The 27,027-nt window shown below is 39.8% G+C and overlaps 1 protein-coding gene across 3 annotated transcripts in view; it reads right to left on the bottom strand.

The window, feature by feature from the left end:
- The window catches only part of LOC149569542 (ABC transporter A family member 8-like), a 189,173-nt gene that overhangs the window by 68,926 nt on the left and 93,220 nt on the right, over window positions 1–27,027 (bottom strand). For all 3 annotated transcript variants that reach the window (XM_089822219.1, XM_089822220.1, XM_089822222.1), the window contains exon 7: window positions 3,157–3,315. In XM_089822219.1, the coding sequence (XP_089678345.1) occupies window positions 3,157–3,315 (159 nt within the window). The remainder of the gene's footprint in view (window positions 1–3,156; window positions 3,316–27,027) is intronic.

Genomic DNA, 27,027 nt, shown 5'->3' with positions numbered 1-27,027 from the left:
AATGCCCTTGTTGAAAAGTCAATTTTTAAGGTTTTTCATATTATCTTACCCATGAGGAGTCTAGTACTTGTAGTGATGAGAACTTCAATTTAGGGGATGATTAGAGAGCTCCCACCCTTACATTCTCATCATTGAGATTTTATAGATAGTATGTAATGTCCCCCCTTAATTGCACTCAAGAAGAAGAATCTATTAACTATTTTTTTTAAACCCTTTTTTCGCATTTAATAAATTAGATTAATTTCATATATGTGTGATTATACATATTGTTCTTTAAGCCTAATGAGTGCATATATGTGACTAAAAACGAAAAAGAGGTACATTGCCACATGCCCTGAGGGATACCGGGGAACTAGAGCATTACCATGAGGAATATTGAAATAGATTGGAAACACCAGTTACGGGCAGAAAGGAGAGAATATTTCTTACAATTGGAAGACATCATCAAGAAGAATTGAATGGGCTGAGTTTCTGCAAATATAGAGCCCTATCAGTGAGACCCATCTTCAACAAACGTTGTATGCTCAAGATTGGTCATTGAAGAATAAGTGTATGTTTTGAATCGCCCTCTATAAGACTCAAAGCTTGCTAAGAATACAGCCTTCGACATCATTTGGTGTCTAGGGAAGAAGGAATAACCCAAACAGCACTGAAACAAATTCAGAGAAAATTGATCGTTGTGGAGCCTGGAGAAAATGCAAGGTGTTGGAGTTGTTGGTTGAGTTTAAACCGTTAACCTGTGATTTGCATTTCCAACGCTTCATGGAGACATAGCTATTAGGAAATATTGACAACTGTAATGCAAGACTTACATAGGATGGGAAGTTGAGGTTGTGAGTAGCCAAAATACAAGGGGGTAAAAGGTTCTCCTCCAGTTACAAATAACATGCCTGTTTTGGGCGGAAGCAAGAAATACGAGCAAGGTGGCTTTGAACATTTAGGAAAAATCGTGTGGTAGCTATAAGGATCACCCCCAGTTTAACCCGCGAGTACACTAGATACGCTCATAGCCTAGGTAGCTACTTGTTGGTAGTTTAACATCAAGAGAGAGAGAGAGAGAGAGGGTCATTTTTAGTCAACAATGTCTAGTGCACGGTGTGACTATTGAAGCCATAACACCTATCAAGGAACTATTTGTGCATCACCACTTGTGAGGAATCAAGGTCAATGACACTCATGAAGAATAGAAGTTTTTTCCCAGAAAATATTCAATATTCATGAAGAGCAATGCATGCCAATCATGCTTAGTGAGAGTTTGTGTAGAGAGTTGGGTTGAGTTATTAAATTTGAGTTCTATAATAAGCGTGAGCTGCTCCCAGTTGTCAATACTTTGTACGTCATCTGATATTAGTCTTGTTTCTTGATAAATTTGTTTTAATCGAACTAGTATAAGCAACAGGGGTAGCCTCTTATATATTGTACTCACTTGATATGGCCATGATACATTATTTCATTTCACTGTTTCATGCTACACTACTCATTGTAATCATGAGCATCTTGATCTTTATGATATATCATATTTATAATTTGAACAATGAATTTTGAATCATTCATCTTTGTCATTTGATAGTCAAAGGTTGACTTACATGGTATGATGTATGATTTATACTTTTAATTTATCATTATCATTATGGTTAAAACTTTGATGTTTTTAATGCTACAACTTACTATGAATATGTTACTAAGTTCAATGGTGGTTGGTTATGAAGTTTCAGCTTTCAAGTTTGAACTTATGGTTTGTGAATCGCATTTCAATTTTTCATATTCATTGCTCAACTATATTTGGTATGTTATATTGAAGTACCATTTCATAATAATTAGCATTTGAAGTCATATATGTATACTATGCAACCTCCCCCTCCCCTCACACCCCCATTGTCCCCCCGTCATCCCCAAATTGAGACCCTTATTTTTCCCACACCCAGATCTCATCCCGACATCCCCCTGCGCCATTGTAAAATTGGAATATTGTAATGCCATTTCATTGAAGATGATAGAAAGCAAGTGCTTTTGTCCCTGTCATTGTTTATTTCTTACAATTTTCTGTTTATTTCCCTATTGTGTTGTGTGTTTTGTTGAATAAGGGAAGTACCTTCATCACATTAAGTTGATGACAATACAAACCATGTTTTCAGTAAAATGTATAGTGTAGCCGACGGGTAGAGTAGTATCCGAACGGGCGCGTGACGCTTTAGTCACCCCTTCAGAAAGGTATATGTACACGTCCAAGATGGACTTTGGAATCATCACGGTAATCATCATTGATCATTGTAGTCATTGTAATTGGATTGTAATCTGCAAGTGCATACATGAATAAAGTACCTATTCTGAATTGAATCGTGTTATACATGTGTTGAACTTCTTACCCTATGTGGTAAACAAACCAAAGATTATCAATATAAATAAAATACTCCGAAGTATGGGGCAGTGACTTAATGGAATAATTATGATTGCAGTTAAAATAGAAGTTAATATATAATTGACAAACAGAAAATAAATAAAGTTTAACAATAGCTTTTATGCACAAATGAACTGATTTGGTTTTGTTATGAAGAGAAGTGATTGAGAAGAGATGTGTTCTTGCAAATTTCTGTTTATTTCTCTGTTGTGTTGTGTGTGTTTTGTTGAATAAGGGGAGTACCCTACATCACATTAAGTCAACAACAATACAAACCAAAGATTATCAATGTAAGTAAAATACTCCAAAGTATGTGGCAGCGACTTAATGGAATAATTATGACCTCTTTCAAAATAAAAATTAATATATAATTAACAAACAACAAATAATTAAAGTTTAACAATAGCCATTATGCACAAATGAACTGATTTGGTTGTGTTATGAAGATAGGTGATTAAGATGTTTCCTTTCGTTCAAGAGATAGAACCCTTTCATCAAATAGGATCTCAAATGAAGATCAAACTCACTCAATTGGACACCTTCGAACATTTTTTTTCCATTTTTCATTCACATTAGCAGTAGCCTTCTTAAGGCAACCAGTTACATTTATTAAAAGTTGTCAATCAGGAACAAATGTATATATATATATATATATATATATATATATATATATATATATATATATATAGAGAGAGAGAGAGAGAGAGAGAGAGAGAGAATTTGAAAGGGAGTGGTAGCAGATCATAGTGGATACTTACAGGAAAGAGTAATTGAATAACCCACATGAAAAATAATGGACCAAGAATAGAAGAGAAGTCCAGCCTGAACTTTGTTGCAGGTTTTGGCATCTCTTTCACAAATTCAAGTGGCATCTGCACATTTGCACCTTTAAAAAGACGAAGATAGGCTTGTGACACCTGTATTGCAGGGAAAGATCCGATTTTCATAAGAAGATTTAATTCTTAAAGAGGCCAAAGAACTAAGAAAGAAACTTTCTGAAGTTTTATCTTCATTCACCTGCCTATTGATTAACTTCTTTGTTGAGTATAACTGTACAAGTAGAATCAAAATTGTATTTATCCAAATTCTAATACTCTTAGATTGGTTAACTAAGATGACAAGCACAGCAGATCATCAGAATATCGACAAAACTTCACTCCACCATCTAAGAGTGTGCAGCAAGGGTTGGTTTCAGTTTACAGGCATAATGTGCATTTCACAATGAAATGAAAATGTGTTCAGTTTCAAAGAAAGGAATACAGAAACGGATAATGTTATACCAAAGAGGAGATTATGAAAATTTAGCGAATAGCTGCCTAGTACAAGATAATTTATATATATCAACTATGTCTTGTACAATTAAATGTAATCCATATAAAGTGTTCTTATGTATTTTAAAACATGAGTTAAACTATCAATAAAATGTTCTTTCTAAAAACATATTCTGTACAGTGTTATACAGACCGACTTTATAAAATGCTTGTCTTAAAATAAATTGATCTGTTTGGAGGACCAATCACAAGGGCTTCATGTCTGTAGAAATCAGCTTAGAACCCTTCAGTAATGACTTTTAGATAAAAACAAAGAACCAATCAAAACACTTCAATCATTCAAATTTCATTTGTTATTCTTAGCATGAAAGATTAGACAAATAAGATTAACACCATACAAGCTTTAAAGAACTGCAAACAAGTATTTAAATGCACACTAGCAGTAAGAACAGATTATTGGTTCACAAAAAATAAGTTACGAGCATTGATTTATTAAATTTAGAATTGATTTTTAACATTGATATCCACTTTAGGCCTTGAGACATTTCTTAGGCTTATACACGTTTCTAGTAACTCAAAATTTACAAAGCTTAATAAAACACTGGCTAAATCTCAAGTAAACAATGCTAGATTTGTCCTCATACATTATATAGTCATACTATCTACATAGGACCAATCACAAGGCTTCACTAATGACTCTAGAAATCAGCGTAGAACCCTTCACTAATCACTTTTGGATGGAAACAAAGAACCAACCACGACTCTTCAATCATTCAAATTTTCATTTTTTATTCTTAGCATGAAAGATAAGACAAATGAGATTAACACAATACAATCTTTAAAAAACTGCAAACAAGTATTTAAATTTTAAATGCACACTAGCTGTAACAACAGATTATTGGTTCACAAAAAATAAGTTACGAGCATTGATTTGTTAAATTTAGAATTGATTTTAACATTGATATCCACTTTAGGCCTTGAGAAATTTCTTAGGCTTCTGTACGTTTTTAGCAACTTAAAATTTACAAAGCTTTTCAAGACCCTGGCTAAATCTTAAGTAAACAATGCTAGATTTGTCCCCATTCATTATATAGTCATACTATCTACATAAATAAGAGTGCTAAAAAGACAATTCAACCCCTTTATTTCCTAAGCACCATAAGTTATTACACAGAGTGCACCTTGTTGATCATAAAAAACTACAAGCAGTCCTATCAATTTGATAGCTGAGTAGTATGAAGCAAGAAAGTTATTACAATAGACGGATCATTTTTTTTTCTTCTACATGGGATAAGGCATGTTTGCAGACATACAAATAATTTAATGCTAAGATCCTTTGTGTTTGTTTTGTCATGTATATATGTCAGTTGCCATGTATATAAGCCTAAATATGTAATGATCCCATCTTTTAGCAGTTGACCAAGTGTGTGCGCGTTAGCCTTGTTCTACATAGTCCCAAGGGCTAACGAAGGGTTTAATGGGATCCTGGAGTGTTTTGGCCTAGTCATTTCCAGTTTGGGCCAAAACGAAGTTGATTTACTCAGTTTCAGGCATACTTACTATTTTTAGTAAGTCGGCAGGACACAGTGCAGGTCAATTTTGGTGATTGGAGTTCGATACTCCTCGGTGAGAGCTTTCCGATGAGCTATCACTCGCATTATTCGGAGTCCGATTGCTAATACATTTTAATGCCTGAAGTTTTATTAAAGTAACGTCTAGTTAATTGTAAAATATTAAAGTGTTACTTTAATATTTATTTTATGGTAGTGTGTACCCAAGGGAGACATAAGGGGTATTTTAATATATGTTTTATATATTACACATCTTTTATCCCACATTGCCCATATGAGTTGAGCGGACCCGTGGGAATAGAATAAAAGGAAGCATTTGTGGCTTCATTAGACAGGTTGAATATGAGAAGAAATTGGTGTGTGAGTTGCAGCTTTGTTCTTGGCATTTGAGGACGTCTATCCTCTCTTGTAACATTCTAGACGTCATTCCCTTGGGGTTTGGCCTTTGGAATTCTTTCTTATTGGCTTCATTATCAGGCAGTTTAGTTGCATTTCCGGCTACAGGCAGATTTGATATTTTGCTCATATCTTCTTCCCTACTTGTCTGACGCTTATGCCGCTTTAAGGGAATGGTATTATGAAGGTAGTGGACTGATTGAAGGACAAAGTATTGTAGCAGCAAGTTCGGAAGCATGGGCTGGAGTATTATGTCAATACTGCTGAAGTAATTAGTGAGTTGATAAATCTGCCATGTATTTGGTTTTATGAATTCTGAAGATAACATTTTATTAGCAGCCGTTCATTTCCACTTTGCATATTATTGTAGTTTCTTTCTTGTTTATGTTGTATGATACCAATTCCATGCACGAAACACAACAAACAAATAAACGTTTGATTTCCGCAGTTATAAGGGGTTTTAAGAAGTTGAATGCAAACTGTTTGACATAATTCCTTTCAGCAATTTGGTTTAGTTTTTTTGGGACATCCAAGGGTGCCCATTACAAAATACATGACTTCAGGCATGATTTGTATGTCTCTTGCAGTGATGTATTGAACATTTGCAAACCATCTGTATGTGTAATCTCCCCTTCATAAACGTAAGTGATTAATAGAGACCCTTGGCCTATTTTTCATTTCAATAGTTTAATTGGGATATGATGAGGAAACATAATGTCCCATTCTAAGAATTGATGAAATTAGATACTACTTATGTGGGATGAGGACTTACAAACTATTGTGTAAATATATTGATTCACTTATGCCCTTGTTGTGGCAGCATGACAAGAGGGTAAATACGCAGTAATCAGAAATCTTAAGGCAGTAGTTCACGACACTTTTCCTATAGGTTGGGATTCGAAGTCAGCCTCTAAGGCCAAATGACGTGCTCAGCAACAGTTGAGCACAAGAGTCGGTTCTATGTGCCTCAATTGCTGGAATGGTAATGGTACCCTATGGTCCTTGCTTGGTTTAGTTAGCGATGCTATTGGTTATGTTGACCTTCTTTTTCTTACAAAGACACATGAGAGCCGATGCGTCCTCTTCTCGGTGTTACCGACTATCAGTGGCTTTCTTCCTTCAGAGATGAGGTCAGATGCTCGGGTGGGGTCAAGGGTTCTGGTGGGGTCACCTGTCTTGTTAGAGACTACCTTCTCAACACTATTTCTTTGGTTCACTCTGACAAGTACGCTAGGTTTCATGTGGATTCATATCAATCGAGTGACTTGACTCTATACAGATATCAACTTTGTTGTTTGCTATTTCCCGCCAACATCTTCTTACTATGCAGTTCACAGCACAGATGGTGGGGACCCCTATGAGGACCTTCTTGAGCACATTATCAAATTCTCTGCCATGGGTGACATCATCATTTTAGGAGATTTTAATGCACAGAACAGAGACCTACAGCCTCCCCTCCATGACCATAGATCCGATCCCATGTGTATGACTACTTCTGATCCAGGTTTTGTGGGTTTACATCGCCTCTCTGAGGATAGCCAAGGACCCTTCACTCGGTATGGTTGCGATCTGCTATAGTTATGCGAGTCCTCGAACTTAGTGATCCTGAATGGGCTCTCTTGTTTCCCAGGCTCCAAGCTCTTCACTTGTTGGCCTCATTGTGGCGGTGCTAGCGTCGTGAACTATGTTTTATCTACTATCTCCTTCATCCCCTTCATCGGCCACTTCACCATTTCTCCCCATCATGCCCTCCTTAGCATCACCCTTCATGCCCCCCCGCTACCTTCTCTTTCTCTTCCTCGCACCCCCTCCGCTTCTCCTTGCCCTCCCTCCTCTTGTGGCCTCCCCCCTCTCCCCCACCTTACACGCACTTCTTTTTGCTTCACCAATGGCGACTGTGAGCTATTTATACACCACCTCAAACGGCTTCTCCCCCAAGATTGCTTCACCGACTCTGGGGACGTCACCTCCATGTTTCGCTCACTTGCGTTTGCTTTGTGGGAGTCCGACCTTCTCTCCTTTCCCTGCTACACCTCCTCCCTCACCCACAGCCCCATGAACCAGTGGTTCGATGAGGGCTACAAGTCCCTCCACCGCACGTTTCGCTTTGCTTCAAGCACTTCTTCCCTCTCTTCCACTCAATTGAGGCTTGCCTACCACCGCTTTCTTCACCACAAGAAGCGGAAGTTCACTTTCCTGCAGTGCAGATCCCTTTGTGCCTCTCTCTTCCAATCTCCAAAGTCTTTTGGCGCACCATGTTTCCCCGCCACCCTCCACTCTGGACCATTGCTCCCTCACCTCCCACACCTCCACCATCTACAATATCCCTGGTCAACCCCCTCTCCACCTCATCCCGCCTCCCCATTGTCACCTCTTCTCCTTCTCCAACATTACTGAGGCTATTAGAGTTATGAACAATAACAAAACACCAAATGAGGAAGGGTTCCAAGCAAAGTTTTTCAAGCATGGTATCTGTGCCCTGGGCTCCTTTCTTACATTGCTCTTTAATAGAGTGGTTTGCACCGGCTTCCCCGACTCTTGGTCACGACATATTATCTATCCGGTCCATAAGTCTGGACCAGCTTTTCACCTCGGCAACTACAGGACCATCATGGTTGGGCATATCTTTGCCAAACCCTATGCCACCGTGTTGAACAGTATCCTATCCAAGGAGCTCAATCAGTGACATTGTCTAGCTAGAGGTCAGGTCGGGTTTCGTACAAATTTTTAGACCACGGATGACATATTGACTTTACGGGCCATCATAGAGGAGGCTCTTCACTGCACGTCAAAAGTCTATTCTTGTTTTGTAGACTCTCGCAAAGCCTTTTACTCTGTTCCTCAGGTAGTTCTCTTCTAGCATCTTAGGGTCATTGGGATCTTTGAGATTCTCTTGATAGCTATTATGAGGTTGTATGAGAGCGTTGTGGGTAGATTAGGGACTCCACAAGGTTTCTCGAATCCTATCCAGAGCACCATTGGGGTGAAGCAGAGCTGCCCCCTCTCCCCCACTCTTTTTGGTTTCTACATTGATGAGCTTGAGGCATTCCTTTGGGATTGCTCGCTCCCTGGCGATAGTTGTTACTTCCATCAGGTGTTGATCTCCATTCTCCTACTTGTTGATGATGTGATTCTCCTAGCTTCTTCCCCCGATGTACTTCAGCAACTTCTTGATGATTTGGCCTCTTTCTGCAACTCATGTGAGCTAGTAGTGAACCTAGGCAAAACTGAGGTTATGGTCTTCAATTGTTTGATGACCTCACATCTCTATTTTTTGTTCCAAGGTACTGAGATTGAGATTGCATCTTCTTACACCTACTTGGAGGTTAAGTTCTCCGGACCTTGTTTTAGTCTCAGAGCAGCCATTTTAGTCTGAGACTAGCCATGCAGCCCCGAGTCATCAAGGGGCTCGGTTCCCTTGCTATTCTCGAGCAACAATGTTTTCGATACCACGACCAAGATGTCCCTTCTGGACTCCCTAGTCAGACTGATTGTCCTCTATGGCTCTACTGTTTGGGGCCCCTCCCTTTTGGAGTCTAACTAGGCCTCAGTTGAGAGAGTCCAAACTCTTTCTCTTCGACACATTATTAGATGTCACCAGTCCACACCCCACAACATTGTTTTGGCAAAGTTTGGGGCTCACCCTCTCAGATTGGGGACCATCTTTGATTTAGTTTGGCTTCTTCACTAGCTTCGAAGCTTTGTTGACTCTTCTGAAGGTTGTCACAGATACTCCTACTTGGCTTACTATTCCTCTAAGGTGGTCGCGGGTTTATTCCTCTAAGGTGGTCGCGGGTTCAGACCCTAGTTGCAAGTCTCGATGTTGGTTCACCTAGGCCTTTGCCCTTCAGGGTTTGATTGGCATTACTGTGGATCGCCTTCCCCCCTTTCAATTTTCTATTAATGCACCAACTCACCTCCTTCCACCTCAACAGGAGCTGAATGAGCATGTCAGACTTGACATCTACAGACAGTATATTATCATGACCTGGAGGAACCCCCTGGGTGGGCTTTGTCCACATATGGCCTTCTACGTTGAGCACTTCCTCAATATTCCAGACAAGATCATCTTGCACCCCTGGTACCTCACTCATCGTTGGACTCACGCCCTTTGCATCTCTTTGGGATCCTTTAGAGTGGGCTCCCATTGGCTACGTATTCAGACTAATCACCAGATTGACAGGAAGGACAGGATCTATCGCCTTTGCCATCTCGAGGAGACTAAGACCGAGTCTCACTTTATTTTCCATTGCCCCATCTACTACGAGATTCGGGGGAAGTTCTATTGTTTGTTTAGAGAGTGCAAGTCTCTTCCTTCATTTTTCAGATACACCAACCAGCGGTGTCTCGCACTTTACCTTCAAGAGACCATGCGGCTTTGTGACAACACCCTACTGCTCCATTTTTGCTCAACATCAACCCCTATAGAGCTCATCACCTCCTCCTTCACTCCTATGGTTCCTGCCCGGGGGTCGAAGTGGCCTCTCTGCACTACCTCAAGCCACACCAAATCTGTGAGGCCCCATAAAGCTCATACTCGACAACGCCTTCTTACGACTACTTCTAGGAGGCCTCTGAGGCTACCTTCCAAAGCACCTTCTCGTCCTAGAGCGCACCTTTCTATTCTTGACTACTTCTCGTCTGTGAGGAGTACTTAATTCTTTTTTTCTTTGCTTTGTTGTTGTTTTGCTTTCACACTCTTTCCGTGGACACCATTTGGTGCTCCCTCTTGCTGACGTTTTCCCTTTGTACCATTTCCAATCCCTTAGACCCTTGTTGGTCTCTTGTTCAACATTAATCAATTTATCTTATCTTATGTGATGTTCAAGTATTATGTTGATGCTATAAATGTTTGGTACTGAAATATGTGATTCTTATTGGTTTGATAAGCTGGAGTATAACTTGCTGTCTCTGATAGACTGAGAGAATTTTGCAATGGTTATCCCTTCTCTATTTGCTATACTCCGATTTGTAATGTACATCTTAATTAATTTGATGCTACGGAGTTACCCTACTCTGTCAGATATAGCAATGCTTATTGTACTGAATCTATAATCATTATTTTCTAATTTGGTAGCATGCAGTGTTTGTTGTTCTTCGTAATTGATAATGTTAGATATATGCTGCTAATTTTGGCCTCGGGAAGGTTATTGCCAACTATGAGCAACACAAGTATGGATGTAAATAATAAGTAGAAAATGTTTAATGGTCCTAAATGCATCTCCTTGTTTGTACGCGGCTACCTTATGAATGGATATTTATTGCTGACTTAGCTTAGTAATGTTTGAATTTTTAATTCTGCTGACTGGACTGTTTAAGAATGCTGATTGGCTACTACTTAGACTGATCCTTCTGACCTTTTTCTCATTTTCCCCCCATTGCTTCTTTGCTTCCTTCCCCCATATATACCTACAGGAGCTGGGGGAAAAGTAGCAACCAAAGAAAGGTCTCAACTTGTAATGTTCCCATTATAAAATAAATAATAAATTAAACTTTTATAATGGGCCAATTGATTTAATGTATCTCGGACCCTTTTTTTTTTTTTTTGTAGTTCGTGTCGCCGTCAACTATATTTATACACTCTTAGAGGGGTTTCTCGACGAGTTTTTAAGCACAGCTTGTAGAAAGTTTGTAGGTATGCTTTTGGATTATTTTCTCTGTACTGCGAATTCCTGTTGGAGTTCTTTGTAATTTGCCATTTCGAAAGTGAAAGATCTTCCCTATTTGGCTCGTGCGGTTTCGGTGGGATTCAACCCTCACCCTATTCAGTCTTCGCTCAGATCTAGCAAAATTAGACCAACATCTTTCAGCAAATAATAATTGAAGTTTCTTCTGCTCAATTCTCCAGTCTTGTCATATTTGGAATTAATAATTAAGTTGCATAATTGTATCGTTCCCTTCTGTAACCCATCCGTCGCTCATACACTGCCTTCCTTATGGCTCTTTGTAACCTCCATAGTCGTCGTACGGCCACTCATTCATTTGTGTCTTCCGTATGGCCTGCTAACATCACTGTACGACATTCTCTAATCATCGTACAACCTTCCATATACACCGTACGGTCTTCAACTCATTTCCATTACAGCATTCGTTCGGCAATCTCCTACACATTGTACGGCCATCTCTAGCATCCATACGGCCACCCATTCTCACTCCCCCCAACAAACCATACACTCCCTTGAACCATACGGCTCTATTTTTTCCCTTCCAATTCAGCTCTTACATCCTTCTAGTTTGTGCATTTTGTTCACTTCCGTACGGCTATTCTGGGTTCCTGTAACTCGTTTAGTTTGGAGTTCATCAGAACATTACAATGGTATTAGAGCGCTTTGATCTTGCTAGCCTGTGGACAGTGAATGAGAGTTTATAGCCAAAAGAGGAGAAGGATACATTCCGTTGATCAAATAGCTGCCGAACTGGAACCAACCGCTACCGAACTTGTGGCACTACTGAGGGAACTTGCCAGGAATCAGGCACAGATCACTGATACGCAACGACTCATGGAAGAAACTCTCAAAAAGTTGGCGGACAACAAAATATCCAAAGAAAAAAATGGTCACAGCGTGGATTCGATGTCGAGTAAATCAAACCCTCAACCAGCATGCTCTCAACCTTGCATGCCGACTTTTCCACCACGGATGGAGGCACAACACGGAGTGAGACAACCAACCTTCGAAGAGATGCAAGAACAACTAAGAGAAGACTGGAAGATTGCAAACCTTGAAGAGGATATATCTTACAAAGATTACACAAATCTGAGAATGAGATATTCGAGAGGCGAAAACAAAGGATACTTTAACCATGATCTTAGAAGAAAGTTGAGTAGGTAAATCTGTCTCCATTTGACAGATCCGGTTCCATATCTGCACAAGCGTGGGTAATTAAAGCCGATACCTACTTCCAGTTGAATCCTATGTCAAAAAAAGAAGCAATCAAATTTGTCGCACTGCACTTGGAGGGAGTTGCGCATGAATGGTGACACCACAGCACCATCACATTAAGGCATGATCAAATAAATACTCATGTGGAATTCACAGAGAGATTGATAGAACGATTTGATGGTAAAGTTCCGGAGCTCAATTTCAAAGATTTGGCACAACTGAGACAAATTGGATCGATCGATTAGTTCATTTCAGAAACTCTCTTTTTTGGTCATGGACATTTATGAAAGAAGACGAGTAGTGCTATTCATGGACGGACTGACAGAACCTTTGAAAGGTTGTGTAAAGGGGTTCAATCCTGCCACCCTATTGGAAGCAATCAATAAAGCACAGAGTATGGAATCGTCATTGGCATCATCCTCTCGAAGTTACTCACATTTTAAACTGCCAATGTTTCCGAGGGACAAACCTCTGCCCAAGAAGTCGTCGTTGGATGAAGCTACCAGACAAGAACTCCAAATGAAGAAATTGTATTTCAATTGCAACAGACCTTGGGAGCTTGGCCACCGATGCCTCGGAAAGAGGAAGATCCATTAGATTGAGGTCGTGTCTGATGATGAGGACGAATAGGAAGAAATTCCGACTGAAGATAACCAACCCCACAATAACACCAACATTAGTTTAAACCGTACAGAGAGAATTGTCACTTTGGTACAATGCAGAGGAACCATTGCATTGGCCGGCAGCCTGAGATGCATAGTTTTTCGTGTACGGGGTACCCTTCAAGGACAAAGGGTTACGGTGATGTTGGATAGCGGAGCTACTTTAAATTTTATAAACTCATCCTTGGTAAAATGAAGAAGTCTACTTGCGGAGGTGCACATAGGCTTTCAGGTCAAGGTCGTTGAAGGGACTTTCTTGCCTTGCACGCACCTTGTCCCTCAGCTGAGTATCACAATGGCGAATCACACGGTGACTGAGGATTTCTTCATAGTGGACCTTGTTGACATGGAAGTTGTTCTCGGCATACAATGAATGGAGACACTTGATGAATACACTAAGAGTTTCAAACAGATTGACTTCACTTTTGTTGTTGACGGAAAGAAGATTGTCCTCCGAGGAATGGCGAATGAAGGTCCAGAGGAAGCTTTTGTGCATCGGATGAAGGCAATTTTTTGGCACAATGATGTTGCGTGGGCTGCACATTGTTTTATCTCGGTGGAACCTATAAAAGGTCATCAAACACCTCCACAGGATGATGAACTCCAAGATATTTTAAGTAGACATGAAAAAGTTTTCATGGATATTCCTCCTGTATACAACCTCATCGAGGGTTTGAACACACTATAGAGTTGGAATCAAGAGCAAAGCCAGTCATAACCACACCGTACCACCACCCCCAAGAGATTCAAAGATGAGATCGAAAGGATGATTCGGGAATTGCTAGAGAAAGGATGGATCTGTCCCAGTTCTAGCCCATTCGCATCATCTGTGGCATTGGTCAAAAAGGACAGGACAATGTGCATGTGTGTGGACTACTGTGCATTGAACAAAAAAAAATAAAGAATAGATATCCCATTCCAAGGATAGATGAGCTGCTAGATGAATTGCATAGCGCAATCTATTTTTCAAAAATAGATCTCTGTTCCAGATAACATTAGATCTGCATGAGGGAAAAAGATGTGGGGAAGACGGCTTTCCGTTGTCACTACGAACATTATGAGCTTCTGGTCATGCCGTTCGAATTGACCAATGCGCCTGCTACATTTCAATCATGCACGAACCGCATCTTCAACAAACAATTGCGTAAGTATTTATTGGTATTCTTTGATGATCTTCTTATTTATAGCAAGACATGGGAGGAGCACCTAAAGCATCTAAATGAAGCTCTAAGTATCATGGAGGAACAGTCCTTATTTGCCAAGCAGTCCAAATGTGAATTTGGTATGACAGAAAATATTGTACTTGGGGCATGTTGTCAGTAAATACGGAGTTCAAGTGCATCAGGAGAAGATTCAGGCTATCCTTGACTGGCCTCCCCCAAAATCACTCACGAATTTGCGATGATTTCTTGAACTGTGCAGTTACTACAGGAGGTTCGTTAAAGGATTCTCTCAACTCACCACACCCTTAATGGCTCTAACAAAGAAGGGATCTTTCCAGCAGAATGAAAAGGCACAACTCACCTTTGATAAACTAAAAGAGGCCATGAGCACTTGTCCTGTACTTGCACTACCTGATTTCACTCGACTGTTCATTTTGGAGTGTGACGTGTCCGAGCAAGGATTTGGAGCGGTACTGATGCAAGGTAGACACCCCATTACTTATGAGAGCAAGAAGCTTACGCCAACAGAACACCTATATTCCATCTACGACAAAGAAATGTTGGCCATCGTTCATGCATTAACCAAGTTTCGGCAATATCTGGTGGGTGCCAAGTTTGTCGTCCGTACGGATCACAACAGTCTGAGATATTTTTTGGAGCAACGGCACTTGAACGAACGGCAACAAAAATGGGTAACGTGCACGCTTTTGATTTTGACATTCAATATGTGAAAGGGAAAAACAATGTGGTTGCGGATGCCTTGTCCCGGAAACCCACCATCTGCTCTCTAGACCAAATTTCAACTGACTGGAAGGCACATCTGTTAGTGGAATATTTCAAAATACATTTGCCTGTGAAATAATGGATGGCCACACCCACGATGACTAGTACAGAGTGGTGGATGACATCATCTACCATAAAAACTGGATATATTTGGTGCCAAAATCCAAACTAAAGCAAAAAATCTTGAAGGAAGTACACGTCTCACCCCTAGCTAGACACCTGGGTTTCCTCAAAACTTACAGCAGTCTGAGACGTTTTCATGGAAAGGATTTAAAGGGGACATGTTGAAGTATGTAAGGGATTGTACAGTCTGCTAGCATAACAAGTCCGAACATACTCTACCTGTCAGGCTGTTACAACCTTTGCCAATTCCCAAACATAAGTGGGAAAGTATATCGATGGATTTCATAACAAGGCTTCCCAAGGTGAACGGAAAGGATTGTATTTTCGTGGTGGTTGATAGATTGACAAAGTATGCACATTTCTTCGCCATCCCTTCCGACCTTTAGGCCACACAAGTTGTCGATCTGTTCTTTAGAGAAGTCTTTCATCTGCACGGGTTACCCCGAAACATCGTCAGTGATCGGGATGGACAATTCATCAGTATCTTCTAGACAGAACTGTTTTGGATGGCAAGGACAAAACTATCGCCAAGTACAAGTTACCACCCGCAAACAAACGGACAAACAGAGATTGTGAACAAATGGCTCGAAGGCTACCTTTGGAACTACGTTTCGGCACAACAACGAGCATGGGTAAAATGGATCCATCTGGAGGAATATTGCTACAATACCATGTATCACATGTCCATCGGAATGGAACCATTCAAAGCTCTGTATGGGTACGAAGCCTCTCCTTCATCTACACAGTTCTGGGTGACAGTCACGCACCAAAGGTGAGGGATTGGCTTCAGGAGGGACAGGACATACTGAGGTGCTTGAAAGAAAACCTACAGCGGGCACAAAATCAACAGAAGATGTAGGCCGACAAATACAGAATAGAGAGGAGTTTCAAATTAGGGGATTTGGTCTATCTCCGGCTCCAGCCATACCAACAATCCTTATTAGGGGGAACAGGAAAGGAAAAATTGAAGCCACAATTTTATGGCCACTATCCTGTGGTTCGTTGCATTGGTGAAGTAGCGTACGAACTAGAACTTCCAGAGGGAAGCCGTATTCATAATGTCTTCCATGTTTCTTGTCTGAAGAAAGCCATAGGGCAAAACATCACAGTTGCTACTGACCTTCCACCACTCAATGAAGAAGGAAAGCTCATTTTGGAACCAGCCGAGATCCTTGAAGTACGTGAAAAGACCCTACGGAACCGCACTGTGAAGGAATACTTGGTATGCTGGCGAAACCTAACGTTGGATGATGCGATGTGGGAAGGCGAGCACATTCTCCAACACCCAGCATTGCATTTGCTTGATGACAAGCAAACTTTGCAATGGGAGGACTATAATGTTCCCGTTATAAAATAAATAATAAATTAATTTTTTGTAACGGGCCAATTGATTTAATGTATCTCGGACCCATTTTTATTTTGTTTCCATAGTTTGTGTCGCCGTCGGCTATCTTTGTACACCTTTGAAGGGGTTTCCCGAAGGATATTTAAGCACGGCTTGTAGCAAGTTTGTAGTTATGTTTTTGGATTATTTTCTCTATATTGCGAATTCCTATTGGAGTTCTCTGTAATTCGCCATTTCGGAAGTGAAAGATCTTCCCTATTTGGCTCGTGCAGTTTCGGTGGGATTTAACCCTCACCATATTCCATAGTTGCATGTATTATTTCGCTCGGATCTAGCAAAATCAGAGCAACATCTTCGGCAAATAGTAATTGAAGTTTCTTGTGCTCAATTCTCCAGTCTTGTCGTATTTGGAATTAATAATTAAGTTGCATAATTGTATCGTTCCCTTTTGTAACCTATTGTCCTACATTTTGTCACCACAAAATGTAGGTAATAGTACGAAATTTTTAAAGCTTAGTTTCGCATTTCTCTGAGTTTAGTTCGTCATTTAATTGGTTAGTATTGATCAACCAATCAATATCAATTGATATAATGAATCTTTTTACTGAACGCCTTCGTCAAGTTTTTTTTTGTTTTGCTTTTTGTTGATCCTTTGCTTGATTTTTGAAGTCTTCATAGTCCGTTCTTTGCTTGTTTTTGGTCCTTTGGTTTTGCTCATGTCATGCATTTCGATTTCACCTTCGATTTGGTCTAACCTAGAAGTCAATCAAAGTTGTCAGTCAAGAGATATAGTCATTTTACTGCCTCAAAAATGGACATTTTAGGTGCAACAGCGCAAATTTAAAAAAATGATGTTATATTTTCATTTTGACATTCATTTTTTGAAAATATAACATTTTACTCACCTTTTGTTATGTTTTTAAGTTATTTTATCTTTTAAATTTATAACTTAAAGTGACTATAGTGCACTTTATGTTATAATTTTCTTTTGATGAATAGTTACCTTTTCTATTAATAAAATATACTCAGTTTACAATTCACAAAAAAGGGGCCGGGGGATACAAGATCACCCCGCGAAAGAGTTCAAATGGGCGAAGCCAAACAAGAAACATGGCCTCGGACGGAATCAGAAACTATTCATCAAGAAGTTGAGTTACCTTTTAATTTTTCACTTAAAGTGACTATAGAACTATATAGTTGCTTTTTAAATTTTTTATTTTTAAATCAAATACTTATATAAATGTCACTTTAACTTAATGTTTATGAATTATATTGATTAATATGATGCATAAAGGTTATTTTTGATCCATATTGATGACATTTTTATAAAAATAAGTGAAATACATAACTTAAAAGCCTTAAAGTGGACTTTTTATGTGCATATGCATGTAAAAAACTATGAAAAGTGGAAACTTTTCATGTTATTGCATATAAAAACTCACTTTGAGGACATTTTTCATGCCATTACATCAAAAGCTTGTAAAAGTGGACCTTTTTGATGCAATGACATCAAAAGTTAAGTTTCTATGCTTGTGCATCAAAAAGGTGAGACATGTTTATAAAATATGTAAGTGACTCTAAAAGGTCCGATTTTGGAGTCTTACACATTTTAAAATATGCAATAAGCTTCAAAAAATAAGATTATGTCTAAAGCCATATTTTAAAACATGCAATGGACTCTAAAAGGTCCGATTTTGGCTTCCAACATGTTTTAAAATATGTAATGAACATAAAAATGTCCAATTGTGTGAAGAAAACATGTTCTTGCTCCAAAAACCTCTGATTTTGATCATAACTCTTGATTTCCTCCATGGATTTGGATAAAATCACTTGCATTCAAAACGTTTTGGAATGGTGATCATTTTGCCCTCATCAAAAATCAGTTTATTGCACCCAAAAATGTGTTCAAAACTCCCAATCTAGGGCACGAGTTTGCATAAAACTCCATAAATCTTCAAAGTTGGATCACGTTTTTGCTTGGAATCAAATTGATTTTACCTTATTAGCTGATTACATTGCATTGTGATCATCATCTCGATGTTTAAACACCAAATCGACTTGATTGGAGAATCACGTTTTTGCAAAAACATCTTAAGGGATTGAAATCTTCAAAACGTTGCAAAAAGGAGACAATCTAGGGCACATTTTGGCATTTTGCACAATAATCTCCTTGTTTGCTGCCCTTCATCATTCGAATTTACAAGATTTGAAAAGTTCTTGTAATGTCCCCTTTTTAGCATTCATACCATGATGTTGTCGTTAGCCTATTTCCCCACGGTCTCGTAGGCTAACCAGGACATTAAAGGGACTTAGAGGCCATTTGGCCTAGATAGTTTCAGTTGCAGGTCTTTCTGAGGGGTTTTGAGGCAACTTTGGGCATACTTACTATTTATAGTAAGTCATCTTGGATATGGTCGGACATCCAATGGTAGCGGTATGTCAATGGTAATTGTTTAAAATCGGCAAGAAGACTTGTTTATCATTGATAAAATTTGTTATGCATTGATAAAGCTATTTTATAAAGTTAAATTTAAATATTTAACTTTATTAATGCATAGACTATAGTTTGTGGGAAATATTTAAATTAAAAGAGTCCCCTTTATTTTATAACACATTGGAGACATAAGTTACATAAAAGGGAGTGATGTTTTATTCCACATTGAGAAAACGAAGGATTGAGCCCTTGTGAGAATACTATAAAAGAAATAGAAGAGCTTCTTTTAGGCAGGCTTGGAAATATCAAAAAAATTGGGAAATTTTCTGGAGATTATGTCTCAATAGTTTGAAAGACGAAATCCCTTCAAGCTGGAAATCTTGACGCCATTGAAAGATATGGTCTTGAGATTCAACAGGGTAGCAGTCTGAAAAAACAGATACGAAAAAGTAGTCCGAAAAAGCGGAACCGAAAAAGCAGTCCGAAAAAGCGGAACCGAAAAAGCAGGCCGAAAAAGCAGTTTGAAAAAGCAAATCGGAAATGCAAAGCAGAAGGGGCAGCATTGAAGAAAATTATTACAGCCATCTACAAACAGGTTCCTTTATTAGTATTGTTTTTTAGGGTGTTATAAGTTTCAGCTGTAAGTGTGCATTATACCAGCATTATCATTTTGTAATCCATGTAAATGCCAAAAGTCTTGGCCATATTTCATGAGCATTGTGTTAGAAATTTCATTGCAAATTAAGAAGATAATAGTTGCTGGTGCCATTTAAGCAATTCAATATTATTATTTATCAGCTAGTTAGTTTGCATACCAACTGTTTGTAGAAATGCCAGTTGGCTGTAGATGTTCATTTCTCATGCTTAGATCATATATATGCATTGAATATTGTCAAAATAAGTTGCACATTCATCTTAGGTCATTGTGTAGTCCATTTTGAGTCTTCTAACACAAGATTCTCATTGATGCAAATTGAAGAAAGAGTCATTTAAAGCAAGCTGAAATACTATATCAGTCATATGTCCCTTGCATGTGAATTGTTTGACAAAATTCTTTGAGCCTTGAATCAGCATTTTTGAGAGCAGATTTGAGGAGGGTTATTACAGTGGTATCAAAGCTTGCTTGCAAAGTGTTTGACGAAATGTCAAACAACTGAAGTATAAAGATTTTTGGTGTTTGAAGAAGTAATAACCTGTTGGGGTCATTACAGTTCTCACCAATTTTTAAGAAGATTTTAAACAAAGAGCATATTTTCCTTCATTTTTGGCACTTATTCTTCATGTAAGTGGACCTCTTCTATCTTGCATTTTAATACATGCTTATCCTTGCTGATTTTATGCATGAAATCGTTTAATGTATGCCATTTGTAAAAATCTTTGCCTTAGAATGTGCATTTTTCCTTTAAATATGAATTTCTCCTTCATTTTGATGTCTTTGGTTCTTCCCCAAGTTCCAAATTCGAATTTCATCTTTGGAATGCATTGCATCTTGGCATGTTTTGAGTTGTTTTCAAAGGTATGTTTTTTTTTTTTTTTTTAGTTTTGTGTGCTTGTTTGTCGGTTTTTCTCCATTTGGAGAAGCTGCAAGTTTTTTCCCAAAAACTTGTTTTTCTTTCATTACATGTGAAAGCATTATCATTTTTCACATTCTATTTCCATGTCATTATATCCCACATCTCATCTGACAAATGTGATTACATGTTTTTCACCTCATTCACCATCTGTACATGCATGTAATCCTATTTTTCACTTCCATTTTCACCCATCTCACTTTCTACTTCCATTCGCACGACACGATTACACGAAATGTCTTACGTGTAATTGCATCTAAAAGGTCTGATTTTGATTAAGAGTCACTTTTTGATAAGTCAAAATTTTTGATAAGTCAAAAAGATGTCATGTGCATGTTTTCCCATGTACTTTGACCTTACTTTTCCTCAAAAGTGTTTATAAAGTTCATTTTTGCCTCTCCATATGCATTCGTGCCTTCATGAGAAAATACATGCTTTCCCATGTTTCTGCATCTTTCCATGCTTTCCTTCTCATCCTTTATCCCTTGTTACATGTTGCATTTACATGTAATCCATTTTCCGTGCAATCACATCTTGAAAGCCCAAGTCATATTATGGAAATCAGCAATCTTCATTTGCACGCATTCCCATGTGTCAAGCACTTTATAAATTTTTTTTTTTTTTTTTAAAATTAAAGATGCTGATGGAAAATTATTCCGAGTTTACATCTGAACATCGTCAAAGGTTTTCAAAGTGTCGGAGAATCTAGAATGTGCCGATCTACAAAGTAGAAGTCACGACAACTTGAACAAGAAAAGCTGGATCACATCAAGTTTCCACAAGACAACTAACAATTCATCATAGTCAATGGTTACAGAAAGACGCAACACCATGGTTATAAAGGTGAATGAAATGGTACAAAATACAGGAACTCCCAATCCTGTGATCATCCAGGATTCCGTCGTCAAGTACAAGGCCCTTCAGAATTGTTTCAACTCTCTTCCATCTTCTTTCTTCTTCTTTCATGTTTGTAATTGAAGAGAATGTAATATCACTTACATATGTAATTACATGTAATGCAAGTTACATGTGTATGCAAAAGATGTAATGCGAGTTGCATGTAACCCTTTAGTTTCTGTGGTTAGACTTGGTCAAAGTTGGTTGAGGTGCTCCCACTTTTTCCTCCCCCTTTTTCTCAACTTCTTTGCCTATATAAAGGAGTGCCCCCTCATTGTAAAAATCATCATTATCTTTATGCAAGAGAGCTCTAGAGAAATTGTGCCAACAGAACTTTGTTTGTGTGAGCATTATTTTGAGAGAAACTGAATACAAAGGAGCATTTGAGACTTAACTTTGATTAAGCGACATTGTCACTTGTATGAATTGTAAGTTTTGTCTATAATTCATTCAAGTTATCTTTGATTCGTACTATCTTTTGTTATTGATATTGTATCTTGTGAATTGATAGAAAAGAGTTAAGAAACAATTGAAGCCTGAGCTTTGACCAGGAACAATTGTGAAAATCCATAGCTATAAGCTTTGTCTGTAGCTTGTATATTCGTCTTAATTCGCAAAATAGTTAGATTATTCTTACTTTTAGGAGTCTTTGTGCCCTAATTGTAAAGCTTTCACCATATAGAAGTACGACCGAACTTAGAGCCAAATTGGTACATTTTGGCTAGCCTTTGAGTTAGTTAAAATTTATTGGTATCACTGTTTCCAGCTCTCGATTGAAGTGTAATTAAAGATTCACCTTGCCCATTATTCGCTTTATGAATAAGTGGATCCTTTCTTGAAAGTTAAGAAGAAAGGATAATAGTAACACCCTGTTTATAAATCTCTCAATTTCTTGCTTACCTTGAGTTGATCCAAGGAACGATGAGAAGGGGGAGCCTTCCCTTTAAGGTAAGAGAGACTCTGCCTCACACACTATGGCTGGTCATCCTATTTTGCAACTGAATTTTTATCCAAAATTGTCGGTTACAAAATATCCACCCAACATAACCCATCCGTCCTTGATACACTTGTTTACCGTACTAGTAAAGAAATCAACGCATATAGACAATGGAACAGAATAGCAGAATTATATTTGCATATGTCAGACATACATTATGCTTCATAAGATGAATGATAGAAGATGCTTTACAATGATCCTAGACAGGATATAAATACTATCCGCTGAACCTTCCCAAAGGAGTCCATCGGCCACAAACATTATGTCCACTACAAACTATTTACCCATCAGCTACAAAATACAAAACACCGACAACAATCATCCCGTCGGCTACAGAAACACCGACGACAATCCAGTCGACTGACACCATCCCCCCCAAAAAGAAAAGTCGTCTCCTGACGACTAATAAAATATCTGAGACAAATTAACAAACAAAATACATTAACGGACTAATTACAACAAGATAAATCTGCTTCTGACACATCACTGTCACCTTCGTCCCGTGCCTGTAGCCTCTACTAACACAACACTGCCTCCTTAATGAAGTTGACCTTGATAGCCACCTGTGCTGCTTTCTTTGTTTTCAATTCCTCGGTACCCTGAGCCAAGTGTCGCTGCACTGCCTCCAACTGGATGATTAGCTCCTCCCGAGCTCTCTATGCATCCACCAAGACAGCCTCTCGGCCAACACCTACTCCCAATACCTCTGGTACACAGAAAGTCCATGCCTGTAGCAACTTCAACTCTTCTCAACTGGTCAGACTCCCACGACTGATATCCGCAAAGACTGGGGGTCCAGGGGGAACACACCATTTCTATCATTTTCTGCCTCTTTCTGGCAACCATTGATGCGTCCCCTTCCCTTTGACATCATCTGTAACTCATTCTGAACAATTTGAATCTGTCGTTTTTTTTTTTTTTTTGTAAAGCTGCTCCTCTGCTCCTCTTCTGACTGCTTCCTTTTGCTGATCTATATTCGCTACTTCATATAACCATGCCAGAACAATAAGAATCTCATGCCGCGGGGAAAACCAATCGCCAAGCCACAAGCACACCTCCCACACCGGGTAACCTCTGAAGAAATCTCCAGCAGCTAGTGGCAGGAGTACCAAGACAATGCACGAAGACAATCCACCTAATCACGTGGAATTAGGAAAACATCCACAGGAAGATAAACATCCACGGGGAGCAAGATATCCTCGAACGGAAGAAAAATGTTTGCGGAAGATGCAGAACGCATAACCTCGTTACGCCTGTGTTTCTCGGAACCAACTGCTTCATTGAACTATTTTTTAAAATAGGATACACCAGTCCCTAAACATGCCCAAATATGCAGACGTAAAAAACTGCAGATTCAGTCGAGAGAGCTCCTCCACGTCTTGGGGTCGATGGTGAGGCTCGGCGGCTCTGTCTTAGACTAAGCACTGCTCCAGGACCAAAATTTGTCTGTTGAGCTTGGTGGAGCTGGTCCAATATAGATTACTTCATCATTTTGATTGTTGCATTAATCACTCAAGCCTAGCATGCAACCGTTGAGGTGCGTTGAGAAGTCTGCATACAAGAAAACCTCCACCGGGAAGACAAGAGCCCGCGGGTGAACAATAGAAAACTCCGCAGAAGAGTATAGCATCGGGAAAGGAAGATGGATCCGTGGAAAGACAAGAATCCCACGGAAAAGTAAACCCCGCAGAAAAAGAATTCCGCGGATAGACACGGACGGCGGGGAGTTGACCGCGGGGCAAACTCCCGCAGAGATGTGCCCGCGGACAATCTCCCATAGAGAGTTGCCCGTGGGGTCTCTCTCACGGAGAGTTACCCGCGGACATGTGCCCACAGGGCTTCTCCCTCGGAGAGTTGCCCGTGGGGTCTCTCCCGCGGAGAGTTGCCCGCAGCCAAAAAAAAAAAAATTTCTTTTTTTAGTTTCAATTTTTTTTGTTTCTTTTTTTTTTTTCAAAAATAAAAATACAGAAAAATAGAGGTACCTCAATTTTGCCTCCAAGCGTCGCCATTCTGCAACGACGAGGGAGTCAGCTGGCCATTCTGCGACAACGACAGAGTCTTCCTGGCACCATTTATTTGCAATTTAGATCCGTTGACTACCGGAGGCACCTCTTGCTCGTCCAATGTCTCCAATTTTATCACCCGATTGTCGTCGCCCTCTCGGGTCTGATATGGTCCAACCCATCTTGCCTTAAACCTTTCTTGATTGATTTCATCCCGACCATCGTACTTGAGTACCAACTGCCCCAGCTGAAACCTATGAGTTTGTCATGCCACGCCTTATGTCTGTTCTATGTTACCTCCGTCGCCCACTGTGCCTACGGTCGTCGCGCATCTAGCTTATTTCCTTGCTGTCGGTACCCTTCAAGTAATTTTATGGTGTGATGCGTTCTTTTCCTCCTGTGCAGTCTGTTCACTGTGTACCGAATGGTGGGATCTTTCTTTTTTTTGGGTTTGGACTGTATGTTCTTCCCCTCAACTTCAGGCGTAACTACCTTTCCTGCTTCCGCTGCTCTGTATTCCTTCAGACACTCATTTTTCTCTTTTTTCTCACCTTTGTCGACCCTTAGCATATTACAACTCGGAAACAATTCGTAGTCTTCTATCTGCTAGTGGTAAAGGCCATTCACCGAGTCTAGGTCATCATCATTCGATCCTCCGTCAAGTCTCAATACTCTTTCGTCTGGTTCCATTCTCCTCTTTCCTTCGTCATCACTTTCGCCTTCACTTTTAGAATCTGACGATGTTGCCTCCTCAACGACCATTTGCATGTGCAGGTCAATTGTGAATCTTTTGCCTCTGCCCTCCATTGATAGGGTATTTCATTTCCAATCATGTTTTACTTTTGCTTGCACCAACCAATCTCGTCCCAGAATAGCATCATATCCTTTTCTTTTCAATGGAATAACGACAAAATCCAATAAAAATGGTTGCGTTCCAATAGTTACTGGTTGTGCCTTCAAGATTCCCAACGGTTTGATTCCGTGTTGGTCTTCCGTGACCAATTGGAATGCTGGTGGCCACAATGTCGGTTTTCCCAACTTCTTCCAGGTCTCCTCCGGTAACACATTCATGTCGAATCCTCCGTCGATAATTGTGTCTGTCAGAACATATCCCAAAATCCCCATCTTGACGACCGCCAAATGCCTTCCCGCCGTGAGCGCTAGAATCATTGGGTTTGTTGCCGTCCTTGGACTACTGTCCCTTCCTGTGTCCTCCATTGCTTTCAGAAATGGTGTATGATTCAGAATGGCCATCCGTAACTAGAGCATTGTGAGAACGAGATCACTTATCTTGACCAGTACCTCCGTTTGTAAGATCTGTCGTACAATGTTTTGTTCTGCGAAGGTCCTTGCCAAGGTGCCAGTGATGTCCTTCAACTGAGATGTCTCCGCCGACAATGCCTTTGCAATTTCTGCCTGCGCTTCCCCCAATTTTCTCTTTTCCTCCGCTTGCCTCCGTGTAATTGCTAGAACCTCCTCTACATCCGTGCTGACAATGATCAAGTTTACTCCAGACTTTGGGCACTTAACATCCTCATGGTCGCCGGGTCCGCACCATCTGCATAATAATTTCGGTGTGTTTGTCGCTGTACAATCCTGCGCAAATGACCCCACAAATTACATGCTCGGCATTGAACAATCAGCCGTCCGTTTGCATCATATTGGGTTCGACTTCGGCTCCCATTATTATTGTTCGCATTGTTGGTATTTTTCCCTCTGCTATTATTCTTGTATCCACTGGATGTGGCACCTGTACTATTCGTATTTCCATTACTGTCCGACGGGGAAGCCTCCTGTGTAAGAAACACCTGCAGAGATCCTCTTGTCTTCATGTTAAAGGGGCACTCTTTTGTGGAATGGCCCATGATCTGACAATTGTCACAAAATTGGTTCTTTGGACACGATCCTTTAGTATGACCATCGGTCTAACATTCCGTGCACAACAGCTCACTGTCTTTTGGCTCCTTCTGCATGTTTTTAAACTCCATCATGCGGATCATGTCCTTCTGTAGGGCACGAACCTTCTTACAAGTTGCCTTCATCGTCGCTGCTATCACCTCCGGCAGGCTCGTCATCATCCGAATCAAATGAGCTAGTGTTCTTCTTCTTTGTTTTCTGCTCACTTTCGAGGTCCAATGCTCTGTTATAAGCTTTCGTGTATGATGACGGTGGCACAATTTTCATTTTCCTCCGCAACTTCGAGTGTGGGCCTTCCACGAACCATCTTTTCTGAAGTTCGTCTGCCAGCTTACTTTCCATTTTGTTTATCTAGTCTTTTAATCTCCTGGCGTAGACGCGGACACTCTCATTCTTCCTTTGCTTGGTATTGAAAATCTCTGCTACGATTTCATTATCATCTCGCAATAGTTTAAATTCTGTCAGAAACTCCTTTTTAATGTTATCCCAACTGTTTAGCTTTTGTGGATCTGTATCAGTGAACCAATCAATTGCTATGCCTCGTAGGGTGGCCGGAAATTGCCTTATCTAGTCGTCTTCATCAGTTATCCCATTTGCCTTCCAGATTATTTCACA

The sequence above is a fragment of the Cupressus sempervirens genome, chromosome 3, assembly GCF_028749045.1.
Source record: "Cupressus sempervirens isolate cs-2001-9-10 chromosome 3, ASM2874904v1, whole genome shotgun sequence".
Classification (NCBI taxonomy): domain Eukaryota; kingdom Viridiplantae; phylum Streptophyta; class Pinopsida; order Cupressales; family Cupressaceae; genus Cupressus; species Cupressus sempervirens.
This window is presented reverse-complemented; position numbering and strand designations above follow the sequence as displayed.